Source organism: Phodopus roborovskii, unplaced genomic scaffold, assembly GCF_943737965.1.
Source record: "Phodopus roborovskii unplaced genomic scaffold, PHOROB, whole genome shotgun sequence".
In the NCBI taxonomy this organism is placed as follows: Eukaryota; Metazoa; Chordata; class Mammalia; order Rodentia; family Cricetidae; genus Phodopus; species Phodopus roborovskii.
Window position 1 is genome coordinate 23,295,001 of NW_026126480.1, and position 17,243 is coordinate 23,312,243.

A 17,243-nucleotide genomic window follows, 5' to 3' on the forward strand; every position below is an offset into this window, starting at 1 on the left:
ATAAAGTGGCCACTGTGCAATACCACTGAGAGTTGCAAAACCAGGAACACACTTTGAATTGCTTAAACACAATCCACAAAGTTAAAAACAAAATCAGAAGCCATCCACAGTTACACTAATTATCAAGTAGAGGTTTTACACAGAATACTTGATGTAACAAGTCAATATCTAGCAGGGACATTGAACGTGACTTCACAGTCTCGTCCTGGTTTTTCTGTCGGGAAGTTTCCTGATTAGTGGTCACTGGTGGCTGTGACAAGAACCAAGGTTTCCACTTTTTCTTTGTCAGTTAACAGTGAACAGTGAGAATTAAATACTCATCTTTACATATACACAAGGTACGCTGTGAAAGCATATTCGCTTACAAACATATAAAAATACTTGTTAACTAGTTTGATAAGAAAATAACGTATAAAAGTATATAGCAAAAACATTAATCATCTCTGACTCTGGAAAGATCAATTCCATATTTTACATTACATCAAACAGAAACAGTTTTAGTTTGTGTGGATTTTTGTTTTTGTGTTGTTGGTTTTTTGTTTTTTTTGTTTTTTTGTTTTTTTTTTTTTTGGGGTTTTTTTCTTTTTTTTTAAATCCCGTAACCAGGAATACTTGAAAAGGAAGACAAACAGGAGCGGTTCACTCTTACCCTTACCATAGCTGGGGAAAGAAATCAAGTTCAATGAAACACCTAAAAAGCAGAATGAGTCCAAACATTTGGCCACAGAGAATATTGTCATCTTGAAGGAGGCATAATAACAAAGGCTTGATCAGCAGTTTTTAATCCATAAATACAACAGGCATTTTGGTATTCTGGCCACTGGAAAACAAAAGCTGTAGCATCAGAAAAGGTCTGAGATGTCTCACGTTTGTAGATTCCATTCAGTGTATTTAAGGTTAATGAGAGTTGACATCAAAAGTTTTAAAGATAGGCAAAACTTCACATTTAAAAAAAAAAAAAAAAAACCTCCCTATGTTTCTATTTAGAGTAACAGTAGGCAACATGATTCCAGAAGTTAAAAATTACTTCACAACCTATGACTTCAGCTTAGCAAACAGCTTAGGTTCCAAACTTGGTTCATCCCGATTAAAATGTAAGCCCTTAAAGAATGCATCTGTGTGTGTAGTCATGTATTTTAAAGGAATCGGGTCATATCTGTAGCAGCCTTAGTGTTTCCTTTACACCGGTCTGGGGAAGACCGTTACAATTAGCTTCACGGAAAGATTAGCCAGCTTCTTGGTGTAAGGCTAACACGGTGATCATCAGTCTAAGGCTACAAAGGTACCAGCATGATGTAAACGGTAACAGAGATGAGGGCTTCCCTGGCAGTTGTCAGCTAAAACTCAAGGAACTCTTAGGAAATGACACAGTGGCAGCCTTTCTTGTCTTTTTCCTTCCGGGTGGGCTCTGGTGACGGAGGACATTCTTGCTCTTGAAATTTCCTGTAAGACAGAGAAATCTGAATAGTATCACCACTAGTAATCTCCCAACACAAATGCAGGCTATTTCTGGACCTGCTGCATTGAAATACATTTCTCAGTGTTCCACTAGGGGATAAGAACAAATCTTTGGAATGGAAACAAGATGCAAATGCTCAAAGGAGTGGGGTGAAGCTGGGGTGGGGGCACCAAGTGTTTTGCCAAGCACTGGTGAGGTCCTCATACAAGAATAACATGGGTGCCCAAGCTGCTTCCCTGAGTGAATCCTAAATCAAATGCCTGCGTGTATGTTCTCTTCCTAAGCTGAAGTTCCTGGACTCAGAGATATGCTGAAGCAATACACATGTATCACAGTGGGCGATGGAAAAGTACCTTTCCGTGCTAGACAAGTTAGCTGGCTTCCCTGACTCTTTCCTTATTAGATAAGAATAACAAAAACCTTTCTCTTCACAACTGCTATGAGGACTTAAAGACTTTGTGATATTTAAAAACAAGAAATTCTCTACTTCCCTTCCTTATGCTTGGGTGGGCTGCCAGGTGAGAATCTCGGAATCTCGAGAGTCAAAAGGAAAGACAGGTAATTGATTAAGATAGTAATTGCTTTTGAGGAGGAACTGCTCTGTCAGTTAAGCACTAAACTAGAAGTGGGACAAGGAGGGCTGGGAAGCAAAGCCTTCCAGGTCAACCCTGCTAAGCTGCAGTTCAGTAGTGTCCCATCCACAACTAAACTGACACTCACCACAAACTAAACTTGCAGCCTCTCTTTCTTCCCTTTCACAAAAGGAAACCAACCTCCACCTCAGGGGTCAGTTCACCCAGACTCTCAGTGAACAAGGGCTCCCTGCATATACCTGCCAAAGCTATCGAATTTGCAAAGAGATGGAGACAGGGAAGAGAGGATGAAACAGCCACAAGGACTCAAAACAAACTGATCATGAGCAGCTCGTTCTGTGGCACATGCACAGCAGACCTCATCCATCACCCCAGGCAGCTTACAATCCACGAATACTTCCTACGCCAGAAGCCTCCGAGGCCACCTCTAAATGCCTCTCTGTAGGTAGGAGCGTTACACATATATGTCTTACTGGGGGCTAAACACCTGTGAGATGATAGAGTCTCTGCTGCCTGAGTTGCTCTTAGCCTGGCAGGGATTTGGCAGGAGCTAGGAATCTGAGCTTTAGATTCAAGTCCCAGAGCTTTAATAGACGGTGAGAGTAACAGAAACAATTCAGCTCTCTTGGTTGTAGCAAAGATTAGATGTAGTAACATGGGAAGAATATCGCTCCGTGTCTGACAAAGACTTTGATTAGCGGCTGTCATCACTACAGTCAAAGCATTTACTATTTTCAAAATCCTTACATGTACTTTCTACTTCAGCTTAAGATAATTAAGTGAGATTTTTATGGATTGGAAGCGCCTAGAATATGCTATGTATTTAGTTGAAATTTAACCCACAGTGCGCACCAGCCCCCTGAAAAGCAATTACTCCTACTTACAATTCCCTCTTTCTCACGCAGACGCTGCACCACTATCTATTAAAACACACACCTAGCACGTGTTTTGCTTACCTTATAACCCGGACAAGTTCATGGAAAGCTTGATCTACATTCATCCTGATCTTAGCCGATGCTTCCATGTAGGTGACCTTGAGCTGCCTCGCTAGCTGCTGCCCTTCTTCCTGCGTTACCTGAAATGGACACAGCAGTTGTGTTTAAGACACAGTATTAGCAAACCCATTGGGCCTGTCCAAGCCTAGCTACATGCATATGGTGCTACTACATCTCCTGGACTCCAGGCTGACTCATCATAAGTAATGGACAGATACATAGTACCATACAATCTGAAGCTCACCTACACACAACTAAGAAGAATGCACCTGTAATAGAAACACAGTTGACTTGCAATACCGATAGGTTCAACCAATTGCAAATCAAAAACACTTGAGCTGAGCTGGATGTGGTGACACACTGTTACAAATCCCAACACTCTGGCCCTATTCAGGGCCTTCCTTGGCTACACAGCCAGTTCAAGACTACCTAATTCCATCTCCAAAACAAAATAAAACCAATCCCGGGGGCCAAAGGGTAACTGTAGTTAGCATGTGCACCTTGCAAGTGTTTGCACTGCATCTATGCCACATTAGGCATCATAAGCAATAGAGATGTTTTCAGATATACAGGAGAGAATGCATAGGTTATATGCAAATTCTCTACTTCTGTATAAAAGAGACTTCATGCAAAAGATTCTAGTATCTCTGGGGATCCTGGAACCAACCCCTATTGTTACCAAAGGACATCTGCACTAATCCTTGTCAGCTGTAGTGTTTTATTAGAATGTCCTTTATCATCAGGCATTGGTGGCACATGCTTTAAACCAGCACTTGGGAGGCAGAGGCAGACACATCTCAGGCAGTTCAAAGCCAGGCTGGTCTACAAAAGTGAGTTCCAGGACAGACAGGTCTGTTGCAGAAAGAAACACTGTCTTGAAAAGCCATTAATAAATAAATTAATTAATTAATTAATTAAAGCTGATGTCAGATATCATTTTTTTCTATTGAGATGGTGTGATTTTCCCTTTTTTGTTTGTTGGCTTGATGAATTATGATAGCTCATTTGCATTCCTGAAATAAAACTCTGCAGGGCACACTGCCTAATGTTAAATTTGATTTACTAACATTTTGTTAATAATTTTTACATGTACGCTTAGCACACATGTAAACAGTCTGATTTTGGTTCCAATGTAATTCTGGCTTCATATAACAAACTGAAAAGAGTCCTCACTTCTTCAATGTTTAAGAATAGTTTGATAGCCACAAATAACATAAAGTATATTGGAGTAACTCTAACCAAACAAGTGAAAGACCTATATGACAAGAATTTTAAGTCTTTAAAGAAAGAAACTGAAGAAGATATCAGAAAAAGGAAAGATCTCCCATGCTCTTAGATAGGTAGGATCAATATAGTAAAAATGGCAATCATACCAAAAACAATCTACAGATTCAATGCAATCCCCATCAAAATCCCAGCACAATTCTTCACAGACCTCAAAAGAATAATACTCAACTTCATATGGAAAAACAAAAAACCCAGGATAGCCAAAACAATCCTGTATAATAAAGAAACTTCTGGAGGCATCACCATCCCTGACTTCAAACTCTACTATAGAGCTACAGTAATGAAAACAGCTTGGTATTGCCATAAAAACAGGCAGGTGGACAACGGAATTGAATTAAAGACCACATACCTACGAACACCTGATTTTGGACAAAGACACTAAAATTTTAAGATGTAAAAAAGAAAGCATCTTCAACAAATGGTGCTGGTATAATTCAGCCAGGCAGTGGTGGTGAATACCTTTAATCCCAGCACTCAGGAGTCAGAGGCAGGTGGATCTCTTTGAGTTCAAGGCCAACCTGATCTAAAAAGTGAGTTCCAGGGCAGCCAGGGCTGTTGAAAAATAAGTAAATAAGTAAGTGGGTAGGTAGGTAGGTAGGTAGGTAGGTAGGTAGGTAGGTAGGCAGGCAGGCAGGCAGGCAGACAGACAGACAGACAGACAGACAGACAGACAGACAGACAGATGTTTCATGTGATTCACCAGTAACTCCGTCTGGGCTTGACATTTCCTTTGAAGTCAAGTGTGACAAATGTATTTGACAGATGGAGAACTATCCGGCCATCTACTTGTGTCTTGAGTAGCTTTGGTGATTTAACCTTTCTGGGAAGGTGACTATTGTATCTGCTGAATTTATTGACATCAAGTTTCTTTATGCTTTACACATTTGTAAGATGTAAAGTAATGGTATGTCTTTCATTCCATATACTGATTTGTGGTCCCCTCCTCTTTCAATGAGACTCAAATCTAGAGCTTCATAAGCATCAACTAAGTTTGTGTTGGATGGATGGATGGATGGATGGATGGATGGATGGATGGATGGATGGATGGATGGATGGATGGATGGGACAGACGGATGGACGGGACAGACAGACAGACAGATCTTTCTGGATGGAGGCTTGACAGTCTGGTCTACTTTACAAAAGCCAGTTTGTGGTTTTTACTTATTTCTTCTGTAGTTTTTACACATTCCTATTTTCTTTGTACACAAAGGGCCTTGCACATACCAAGCACACATTCTACCACTGAATTACAGTTTCTCTAGTTCAGTTTCCTTTTCACGATCAACCTGTTTTTCTTATCTAATATAACTATTTAGTGACACAAGCAACTCCTATAATAGCCTATGAATCTTGACATGCTGTATTTGTGTTTAAGTTGCATCTCATTCAGAATTCTTTATAATCATTTCAATTTTTTTTCCCTTTAAGTATTAGAAATATGCTAGTTTCTTGGGAATTTGAAGATTTCCTCTATGTTACTAATGTCCATATCAATGCCAGTCACCAAAATGTACGTGTTATCTGACAAGGCTTCCTTCACATTTGAGACTTCTTTTATGACCTGTTTCTACTTCAAATAATGCAAACTCTGCTGTTGGATGGAATGTTTATTAGGGGTCAATTAGAACAAGCTGGCTGATGGTGCCATGCAAGCCATCTATAATCACTCATTTTCTTACTATTTCTCTCCACGTTAAGTGTATCTCTGTCTAATTCTCTCTGCAATTCTTTTAACTCTTTCTTTGGGAATTTTGAAGCTATTATGAGATATATGAATGCCTAGGATCATAGAATCTTCTTGGTGAATTAGTGGCTATCATTATGAAACAACCCTCTTCCCCCCGTCATTAGACTGGTTCTACAATCTATTTAAGTGCTCTCTTTACGGTCACTTTCACCACATCTCACCCTTCTATTCTAAGTGGGTTGTCTTTAAGCTGAAAGTAGATGGCTTGCAGGGCCTGGTTTTTTCATCCAATGGGATGCATGTGACTTCCCACTGAGATCCTGAGACCTCCTCTCTTTTCTCTTTTGTCCTGTGCTTACCTGTTCTGCCCATTCCGGCACTGACTAATTTACTTCGTGTCTATTAGGTTACCTCAGTGGCTGCTGAGTCTACCCTTTAATTCATCACCATATTCGATGTGGTCAAAACCGGTTTACAGGAGGTTCTTCTGTAGCCAGGCTTTCTGCTCAGATCATCTCACGAGGAAGTCAGAAGTTGTCTCGTGTGCTGTGCCTCTGGTTCTGCCTGGGGCAGGCCCTCTCTCACTATCTCTCTCTCTCTCTCTCTCTCTCTCTCTCTCTCTCTCTCTCTCTCTCTCTCTCTCTCATTGCAAATCACTTCAGAAGGGCAGAGACTGCATCTTCCTGAGCAGGAAGGCCATGGTGGTTCTTTATTATCTGTGTAAGTTGTTCCCCAATAAAACACTCGTTTATCATTATTTTAAAAAAAGAAAGAAAAAGGAAAAATAGTCACACACAGCATGAAGCCTGTGCAAGGCTATTCTGCCTTTTTGCTCTTTTCTGGTGTTACCTGCTTTCACCACACGTTATTTTTGCTTCAAATACTCAATTGTGGTTGAAAGAGGTTTAAATAACAACAACATCATTTTTATTTTCCCAGTGTTCCACGTTCATCCATGTCGACTCAGACTCCCATTTGGAGTCATTATCTCTCAGCCTGAGACGTCTTCATATTTCTGATAATTCAGATCTGGTGGTACTGTACTCTCACATTTCATATGTTTGGGAGAAGTCTTTTAACTCAATTTCATTTCTAAAGCAAGTACTTGATGGACATTCATTTACAGACAACAGGTCTCTGCCCTCAGTACATCTTCTGGCTTACATCGTCTCCAGTGAGAAACAATATGAATATGTCGTCTGCATTAGTTACTGCACACACACGGCTGGGACAGAACACCTGACAATAGGAACTTTTTAGACTCATAGCTTCAAGGTACAATCCATTATGGCAGGAAGCTGGGGGGCGGGTGGGGAGGAAGTGCCTCACATGGAGGCTGGTCACACGACCTCACATCAGGAGAAGGGATGAATGTCTGTGTTCAGCTAGTTTTCTCATTTTTTATGCAGTCCAGAACCCCAGCCCATGGAATCACACCACCCACATTCACCCTTCAGTTAACTAAGGTAGCAATACCCAGGGGCTAACCTAATGTTGATAATCCCTCATGGGCATGGCCTGTGGCTAACCTGATCCCGACAATCCCTCGTGAACATTCCCAGACACTTGTCTCCTCTTGCTAAACTGACAGTCAGTACTAACTCTGCACCACCCTTAACTTGGCTGCTCTGGGAGCAGTTTTGTTTTTCTTTAGCTATTTCTCTGATTCTTGTCTTTATTGTGGGTCGTGGAGCACTTTAGTATAACCAGTCTTGTAACTGTTGCTCTGGGTTTGATTGAGCATCTTGGATGTCTGCAATGCAATCTCCACCAAATTCAGCAGTCTTCAGCCATTACACTTGTACTGCCAGTAGCATCTGGTGCATCATCTCTTTAGTTTCAGCTTCTGGAAGCTTGACTTGCATGCACCCCACATTACATCTACCTTGTCAGTGCTTCCTAGAGCCTAGAATTGCTGGGAGAAAACAGGCCCTATTTAGTGCCTGTCTACAGAGTCCATTCTATAACTTCTAGGTTAAATAATTTGTCTCTGCTTAACACAGAGGTATGCTTTCTTTACATACATAGCAGTGTGGGCATACACACAGAAAGAACAAAGCAAGTTGTAGAGGGTGTTGGGACTTGGGACAGCATAAGAAGGCAGAAGACTGATTGCTAAGCGAGTCTTTTTCTTTTGAATGATTTCTGAGTGTATACATGGGATAAACTCAGCAATCTGAGCACAGCATCCATTCATTACGGTAAGGCCCGGCACTGCCTCATATGGCTCGTGCCCTGGTGCAGCCCAACGGTCTCACACAGCACTGGCACACCAACATTTATATGATTTTTTAAATTTACCTGGTCTTTCTTCAAAGTAACATACCTGCCCTAAGGCTATGAAATACATACCAGGTTCTACAAACACATAACAATAAGTTAGGAAAGCTGGTTGAGAAACAGGCTTCATGGGACACTAATTTACAAAGAAAGATTTCTTTTAAGAAAATTGATCATGGTAAATCCCTTCCCACAAAAAAGAAAAAAAAAAAAAAAAAAAAAAACCCTTCATGTAGTCCTAAATTCTCTTTCTGCCTGCAATGTTATCTTTTCCTTTGGGGGTGGGGATGCTCATGTGCATGTAGAGACCAAAGGTCTATGTTGGGTTCCCTTCTCTATTGCTTTTCACCTTAATTTATTGCTCTCTCCCTACACTTAGCACCATCAGACACACACCTGAGCTTTCCAGCACATACGTAACTTCAGTCTGTGCGTACTTCCCAAAAGCTTACTCCAAGCTAACAAGTCACATCTTTAAGGTGACAGAAATATGACTTATCTCCTATGTTGTTTCTTCTACTCCTGTTTTTTCACTTTACAGAGACTCCATTAAATTTCTATTTACATGAATATATTTATAATCCCATGATACATAAACAGACATGTCACAATATGCTGAGTACCTGCAGACAGATGGAAACTATATGATACATACTGGCAATCCTTAGCACATAGATAATTTTTTTTTAAAAAAACTCACACAGGGCCAGCAAAATGGCTAAGCAGGTGAAGGTGCTTTTTATGCAAGCCTTGGAATCTGAGTTCAATCCCCAGAATCCATGTAGGGTAAGAGAGAACCAACTTCCAAAAAGCTGTCTTCTGATCTCCACAGGATACTATGTTGAATGAGCCAACATGCATGGCATCGCATCACACACACACACACACACACACACACACACACACACACACACACACACACACAAATAAATAAAAAAATTAAAAATCCATGTGGCCTGGAGCTGGCTAATAATGGGATCTGCTGCTTCCAGGGGTCTCCCTTCCTGCTATCCCTCAGCTGCTACTACCTGCTCTGGAGACATCTCCACACTCCATGCTTCCCTTCCATTCTTTCACTGGAGAAAAAAATTGTTCCTACAAAGGAGGCGGGAACCAGGGAGGGATGGGCAGAGGTGAGTATGAGACAGGGTCAGAGCCTTTGCCTGCATCTGCTTTGTCACCCCTTCCCCACCCCCAGAGTGGAGTGTGCCCGCCCCACACACCCAGAGTCTCCACAACCGTAGACAATAAATGTAATTTAGTTCATATGCAAGGACACAGAGAAAACAAACATCCAAACTGTACACTTTGCACTGACTTGCTGTAGGGATCACATTTTGTCACTGTAACTTTGTAACAATTCAGATCAGAAAGAGGCCTATCAGAAACACTTAGTCTCCACTAATAACATCACCACATTTTTCTCAGTCTTAGTGAGAGACCAGACATGTCAGACCAGCAGTCTACATGCTACATACCTCCCACAGCAGCCACCCACACAGCTTGGAACATCTGTAGATGGTAACACAGCAACGCCCATAAGCTGAACACCACATTTAGGCTAATCATCCCCTTACATTAATGTTTGAAATTCAGTATGCTTCCAAAATATTTGACAGGAGTTGGAGAGATAGCTCAGTGGTTAACAACACTCACTGCTCTTCCAGGACTGGAGTTCAGCTACCAGTACCCACATCAGGTGTCTTACATTCATCTGTTACTCCAGGTCCTGGCTTCCAAGGTCTGGCTTCCTTGGGCACCTCACTCCTGTACAACATACCCACATGCAGTCAGTCTGTCTGTCTGTCTCTTCCTCTCTCTCTCTCTCACTCACTCCCTCTTTCACTCTCGCTCTCTCTCACTCTCTCTCTGAAAAATAAAAATTTAAAACAGCACCAATCAAAGGTTATGTTTTACACAGTTAGGTACAAAAGGAAATCCGCCCCAGTGTTGTTCCAATACATTTTCCTGATGTCTATACTTTGCCAGCAAAATCTTAAGACTCTATTAACAGGCTGGAGACATGGTTCAGCATGATCCCTGGTAAAGGCAGAAGGAGAGAAATGACTCCAAAGATGCTCTCTGACTTACACACACTGTGGCATACACACACAAGCGTGTGTGTGTGTGTGTGTGTGTATATGTGTGTGTGTGTGCGCGCGTGCGTGCGCACACACCCACATATCCTATATGAACACATAACAACAATAATAATCATAGAAGTAATAAACAATAAAGTAAAAAAAAAATCGGTTAACATGAGGTTACATGAAAACAAGAGGAAAAGCTAGCAAGAGACAATTCCAATGCTAGGTTCTAGTTGTGGGACAGAGACTGAAAGGAATTCACAAGAGGAACTCCACAGCAGAGGTAGCTGACTTGGTTCCAAAGAGACAGGGGTAGACAATACATAACAAAGGGGCGCAAAGACACTAACACTGGAGGGCACTAGCATCAGCGCTGGCCAGTATGAAGCAGTAAGTGAAAATTCACCTACTTAATTAAACTAAAGAAAACTCCAAAGCCAGGTGTCATGGTGCAGTCCCATAATCCCAGAAGGCTAAAGCAAGAGGACTCTCCCTTTGTGATCAATCTGAACTACAAACTCCAGGCTGGCCTAGGCTTCCCACCAAGACTAGCTGGGGGTTGTCTACCTACTGTAATTTATGTCATAGCTGTCCTATAAATAGAGGTGATTGTGGATAAGCAGTGAATAAATTGGGCATGTATGGGTAGCTTTATGGTTCTGTGTGAGCTAAGCATGGCAGCACAGGACTGTGATGCTAGCACTTGGGAGGCTAGGACAAAGAATCACAAGTTCAAAATCAGCCTGGGCCACACAGAAAGACCCTACCTGAAAACAATAAAAAGAGAAGGAGGGAGGATGACATGAGTAAATGAAAATTCTTCATAGGAGTTTGACAAATTGAATAATGGTTATAAAATTATTTTTTTTCTTTTTTCCTTAAAGAAGAAAGGTAATTAAATTTTCTTTAGGGGGAAGGGGTGGGGGGGAGAGGAAGGGGACAAATATCATCTTAACTTATAGTTTTTAGATGTTATTCAAGAAACCACCCGAGCCTGGCACTGATACAGACAATACGCAGGCTAACATAGAGAGTTTTCTGGTATTCTGTGCAAAAATAATGACAATATAATTCCCCCCAAACTTTCCTCACACTTTGTGCCATTCTGGGAAACACAGTGTGCCAGGCTCAGCCCAGAGCTGGTGCCGTGCCGCACAGGCTTTAAGAGCGCGGGTACTCCATTGTTTCATTAAGTAAACTGCTTCATTTACACAGCCTCCTGAGCACAGAGTCCCCGCCTCTCACCTGTCTCTGATGATCCAGGTCGGCTTTATTGCCAATTAAAATCATGGGAAACTCATCACGGTCCTTTACTCGGAGAATCTGTCTTTGAAACTTATAGATTTCTTCAAAACTAAAAAATAGATAAATAAATTATGCTAAGAATCAAAATTCAGTGAGTTTTATGTTCCATTTATTTCTTTATTGCCATTTTTCTACTGTAAAAAAAAAAAAAAAAAGATGGAAATCTTAATTCCATAAAATAGCAATCTGGACAGAGCCTACCACTCCTGATGTAAGCTTTTATTAGCAATTACATGAATTATACATAATAGTAGTATTCTATATGACATTTTCACACATGTGTACAATGTTTTCCGATCATATCTACTCCCACACTTTAACTGGCACCAACCTGCCTCTATCCGTGACTGAAAAGACCAACAGGAAGCCCTCGCCCGTTCTCATGTACTGCTCTCTCATGGCTCCAAACTCCTCTTGTCCAGCTGTATCCAAAACTAAAGAAAAGCAACAAAGAAAACGGTGTGTTTTCCCTTGATAAACTGCCTCCGCTCAAGGGCAGCCCTACCAGGCCCTCCACAGAGCCTCCTATTTGATGTAAGAGGCGATGGCATTCCTGTCTTAACATTTCATTTCTAACACCAAAGGCAGACATAATCTAATGGCAGCCAGTTTCAGAGTTTATCTTCATCGCACAGATTGATTTCTGTGGCTAGAATATATTAGCATACCAATTACAAGGTTAAAAATATCAAACACATCCAAGCAGATGGAACCAAATCAGCTCTAAAAATCACTTGGTTATTTATCTTCTCTGTGTAAAGATCTTGGAAAAGAGGACTCTGAGTTCAATCAAGAAACTGAGGGTAGAGCTGGAGAGATGGCTCAGTGATCAAGAGCACTGGCTGCTCTTCCAGAGGACCCAGGTCCTGTTCCCAGAACCTACATGGCAGCTCATAACTGCTTATAACTCCAGTTCCGGGGAATCTGGCACCCTCTTCTGACCTCCTTGGCATATGATACACATACATCCATGCAGGCAAAACATTCATGCACACAAAACTAAATCCTTAAAAAAAAAAAAAGGAAAATATGGTTGATTCATTCTGTCTCCCCCCTTTCCTCCCCCCCTCCCCCGTCTGTCTGTCTGTATCTCTCTCTCTGTTTCTCTCCCCCTTCCCCACTCCTTAGTCCAGCCACTAATGTATTTCTTGATCATCCTACTAGTTAAAGAAATAGGATTTTCGACGGGCACTGGTGATGCACACCTTTAGTCCCAGCACTCGGGAGGCAGAGGCAGGTGGACCTTGGTGAGTTCGAGGCCAGCTTGGTCTACAGAGCTAGTTCTAGGACAGGCTCCAAAGCAATACAAAGAAACCTTGTCTCAAAAAAAAAAAAAAAAAAAAAAACAGAAAAACAGGATTTTTTTTTTTTCTTCAGTGGGATGGGGTTGTTATATAAATTCCCAGTTAACAACAGACTCTCTCTATGGCCACTTCCACTATTTTAACATTTGCCAAAGGACATGAAGAACTAAGAGATGATGTTTCTTCTAACCACCCCTAATAAACATTTCAACAAGTTACATAACAAGATCAGTTTTACCAGAACAAAAATCAATCCGATTACTGTTTTCCTTTCCATCTGCTGAGGAGTATTTAAATTGATCGGCACGAAGATTCATCTATCAGAACCAATGACAGTAAAAATCTGGCTAGGACTAGCTCTGTGGTAGAACTTGCCTAGCACATGCAAGGGCTGCTGACATCAAATACAACACTTGAAAGCAGGGTACTTTAGAAGTAAGATGTGAGCTCTCAGGGTTTACTTACTGTCCAGCCGGGCCGCTCTGTCATCAATCACACACTGCTTTGTGTACGAGTCTTCAATGGTTGGATCATAGTCCGTCACAAAATAGGACTGGTAAAACAATCAGAAGGAAAAAAATTTAAATTCATGTTACTTTCTACCTAACAGTATCAGTTTTATTAAATTCTGCTTTTCAGGAAACAACACATTTTAATTATATTAGGTTATCTTAAAGATTTTAGTTTTAATTATGTTTACATGTATCAATGTGTATAACCTGTGCATACTGAGTGTAAATGCACACAGAGACCAGAAGATGGCATCAGATCTCCCCGAACTGGAGTTACAGCAGTTCCAAGCCACCCACCCTCTGTGGTACTAGGAGCAGAACTCAACCGGTGCAACACTTCTAACCTGGGAAGGGAGGTTGGGGGAGGGGGGGGTAACATGGAACTCTTAAGTGACACCCTCAGCTTGGTCCCTTATGTTCAGAATGCACCTCAAACAAAACTGTAACAAGACATTAATTAGCCTGTTTACTACTGTGGCTTTTCATTGTTACTTATTTTTGAAAGGAAATGTTTCATGTTTCATTTATACTTTAGGAGCAGCCTTAAATGCGTAATCATTACCTATAATTCTATTTTTTTTTTCCTGACACTTTTGTTTAACTACATGAGAGACATGAGCCAACAGCAGAAGTTTTTAGTAGGAAGCCCCCTCCATCACCACCCCATCCACATTTAAAATCAACAGGTATGAGACATCCTGGGCAGACTTGCTGGCACTGGTCTCTGAGAACAACTATGGCAGCGGCCAGCCTCTCCTCCACTGTGTTCTACACAAAGTGAATCCAGTCCCTCAGGAGAGTAGACAGATAAAGCTGCTTACACTTTCAGAGTTAGGAGAACATTTTATTTAATGGGTTGGGGAGGTGGGGTTCAAGATAGGGTCTCCTGTAGCCCAGGCTGAGCTTGAACTCCTAAGCCTCCCACCTACACATCAAGTACTAGGTTACAGGTGTGCATGTGATAAATTTCTTAAGTTTCTTTACAGCAATTTGATGCTTCCTGCAATGATTTAATCCTGTAAAACCTGAATTTTATTACTCCTTCCCTTTACAATACTAGGAATAAACCTGAGGGCCCTGCAAATGTTTGGCAAGGGACAGTCCCCACTCCTCCCACTAAAAACATGACCAAGGAATGAATGAGTAAGTAATAGCTGGAACTTGTCAAACACAACAGTATTCTGTACTATGAGACTAAATGAAGACGGTGGCATGTGCTGTTGGTTTACAGGACCTTGAAGTACACAACGATTGTTTGACTTTCCTTTTAGTGCCCGCAGAAGTTTGCTTTGAAGGATAATTTTTGGAACATAATCTTAATATTTTAAGATTGCCACTTTCCTAACACTGGTACACATTTGTCCACTTAAATTTTTTTCATTTAGTATGTTAATACTTGTACATGTATGTGGTATATATGCACAGGTGAGAGCATCACCTGTGTCCCTCTATGACCCTCTCCCTACTCCTGGGGCAGTGTCCTTCTGAACCCAGAACTCCCAGGTTTGGGGCTAGAACAGAAGCCAGCAAATCCCTACAGCCTCAGTGCTGGGGTGTACAGGACACACAGTTTGTTACATGGATGCTATCATGCCAGCTCCAGGCCTCAACCTTGAGAAGTAAGCACTCTGAACTGCTGAGCCACCTTTCTGGCCCCACCACTAACACTAATCTCCAGCATAAGCCTGGTGTGGTGGTGCACTGGGCAGGTAGAGGTAGGAGGATCAGAACTTCAAGGTCAACCTCAGCTACAGTTCTAAGCCAGCCTTTGATACAGGAGATCCTGTCTTTAAGAACAATACCACCACCACCTTAAGTTAGAAAGAGAACAAGGCAACGGGTCACCAATAAAAAAGTTTCCATGGGCTGGAGAGTGGGCTCAGGGGTTAAGAGCACTAGCTGCTCCTCCCAAGGACCTGGGTTCAGTTCCAAGCACCACGTGGCTGCTCACACCCATCTATAATTCCAGCTCCGTGTATCCCATGCTCTTTTCTGGCCTCCATGGGTACTGGACACACATGATAAACAGACACAGCTCCAGGCAAGATGCTTATACAAATAAAATAAAAATCTTTATTTTAAAAAAATTAGTTTAATTCTGAAGTAGGGTCTGAGGCAAATCTCTGCAGCCGAAACCTGCAGCACCCATAACAGAGGAACAGCACCAGAGCAGGAGAGGGCAGACCGGAGGAGCAGTGTTGAGGGTATACAGCTGCTGCTATGATGCATTACAGCCATAGCAATAATTGGGCTGCTGTCAGAGGAGGCTCCATGCGGTATCGGTGCTTTTCCTCTAGTCTAAAGTCATGCTCCTTCGTGGTCGAGGGACCGGGAAGGCAGCTGTAACATTTCAGCCCCAGTTACCATCTGAAACTTGGTGTCTGAATATTATAAACCTAGATAAGCTCCCATCTGGGCTTCAGAAAATATTCTCAGGATCTAAATGGCAATTACACAGATAAACACATAGGCATAAATCTATCTTGCTCGATTAACATTTGCATACTTTGTATGTGTAAAGATTACAACCATACAATGCACAAAATGGCAATAATCCCCTATTTCTTCTCAGAGTCAGTGGTTTATATTTGTTTGTTGATGCTTGTTTGTTTGGGGTGTTGTGTTGTGTTTTTTTTCCCCTTGGTGCTGGGGAGCCCTCCTCTTAGTTTTGATTTTGAGATTTGAGACTTTGCTCAGGCAGGTCTTGAACTTATGACCCTCATACTTCAGTCTCCTGAGGAACTAAGACAGGCTTGTATCTCCAGCACACAAAAGCTTTTCAGTTTGGTCTGTGCCTCGTTACCCACTACTGGGAACCCTTCAATCAGTTTTCCTATGCTCTTGGTTCAAAGTTATAATTCGGATGAGCACCCACTTTGTACTCCTCAGTGATGGAGCCCATTGATCCCTTTGAAGAATACTCAATCATTGAGCTGCTGTTGAAAACAAGAGAATTACCAGAGATATGGATGGGGCTATGGCTTGGTGCTTGGTGGTAGGGCACTTGCTGGACATGGTCCATCAATTCCCAACAGCAACAAAATAATAAGATGGATACAGACAGGCTAAGCCAAACAACAGAAACATCATGAAGTGCTAATATTACACTTGCTCAGAGACAACAAAATAAGAAACTATGATGGCAACTAAGCATGAGGGCAATGAATTTATCCACAGAGGCCCAGTAACTGAGCAGGGGGGAAAAAAAAAAACTGTAGCTGCAGATAACGGGGGAGGGAGCTGAGCTATACAGTGAAGCTTCAGGAAATCATGGCAGGCCAAGAGCTTCAGAAGGGGGTCTGCTAGAACTTCCTGACAGCACATTAAAGGATACTGGGAAGAGAGTCCTAGCCAGAAGAAAGGGGACATCCAATGAAAGGCTAGGAGACCTCCCACTGGAGAAGTTATTCCACTTGTGTGGAGAGAGCTGCTGACCCTGGTAAGTTCTGGTCTGGGTAGCACACACCTTTGACCCCACCACTCAAGAGACAAAGGCAGGCTGACCTCTGAGTTTGAGGCCAGGATGGTCAAGTTCTAGAATGGCCAAGGGCTACACAAAGAAACGCTGCTCAAAAAAACAAAAACTGAAAATGAAAATATCTGGTCTAGGTGAGGCTGTCCTTGACAACTCAAAAAACGCTACGCTGGGTTGAGCAGGCGAGCCTCTGTATCCTCCACTCTGGGGGTTCTCCTTGGCCTCCTAAGAGGACTACAAACTCACTGGCTGCAGGCTC

General features: G+C 41.9%; 1 protein-coding gene across 1 annotated transcript in view; it reads right to left on the reverse strand.

The window, feature by feature from the left end:
- Rras2 (RAS related 2) overlaps positions 1–17,243 on the reverse strand; it is a 65,777-nt gene that overhangs the window by 90 nt on the left and 48,444 nt on the right. Inside the window, exons 2-6 of the mRNA XM_051192729.1 lie at positions 13,463–13,550; positions 12,025–12,127; positions 11,634–11,742; positions 3,009–3,127; positions 1–1,443 (exon numbers count right to left, since the gene is read on the reverse strand). The exon at positions 1–1,443 is cut by the window's left edge and continues 90 nt beyond it. Coding sequence (XP_051048686.1) covers positions 1,356–1,443; positions 3,009–3,127; positions 11,634–11,742; positions 12,025–12,127; positions 13,463–13,550 — 507 coding nt within the window. The 3' untranslated portion in view covers positions 1–1,355. The remainder of the gene's footprint in view (positions 1,444–3,008; positions 3,128–11,633; positions 11,743–12,024; positions 12,128–13,462; positions 13,551–17,243) is intronic.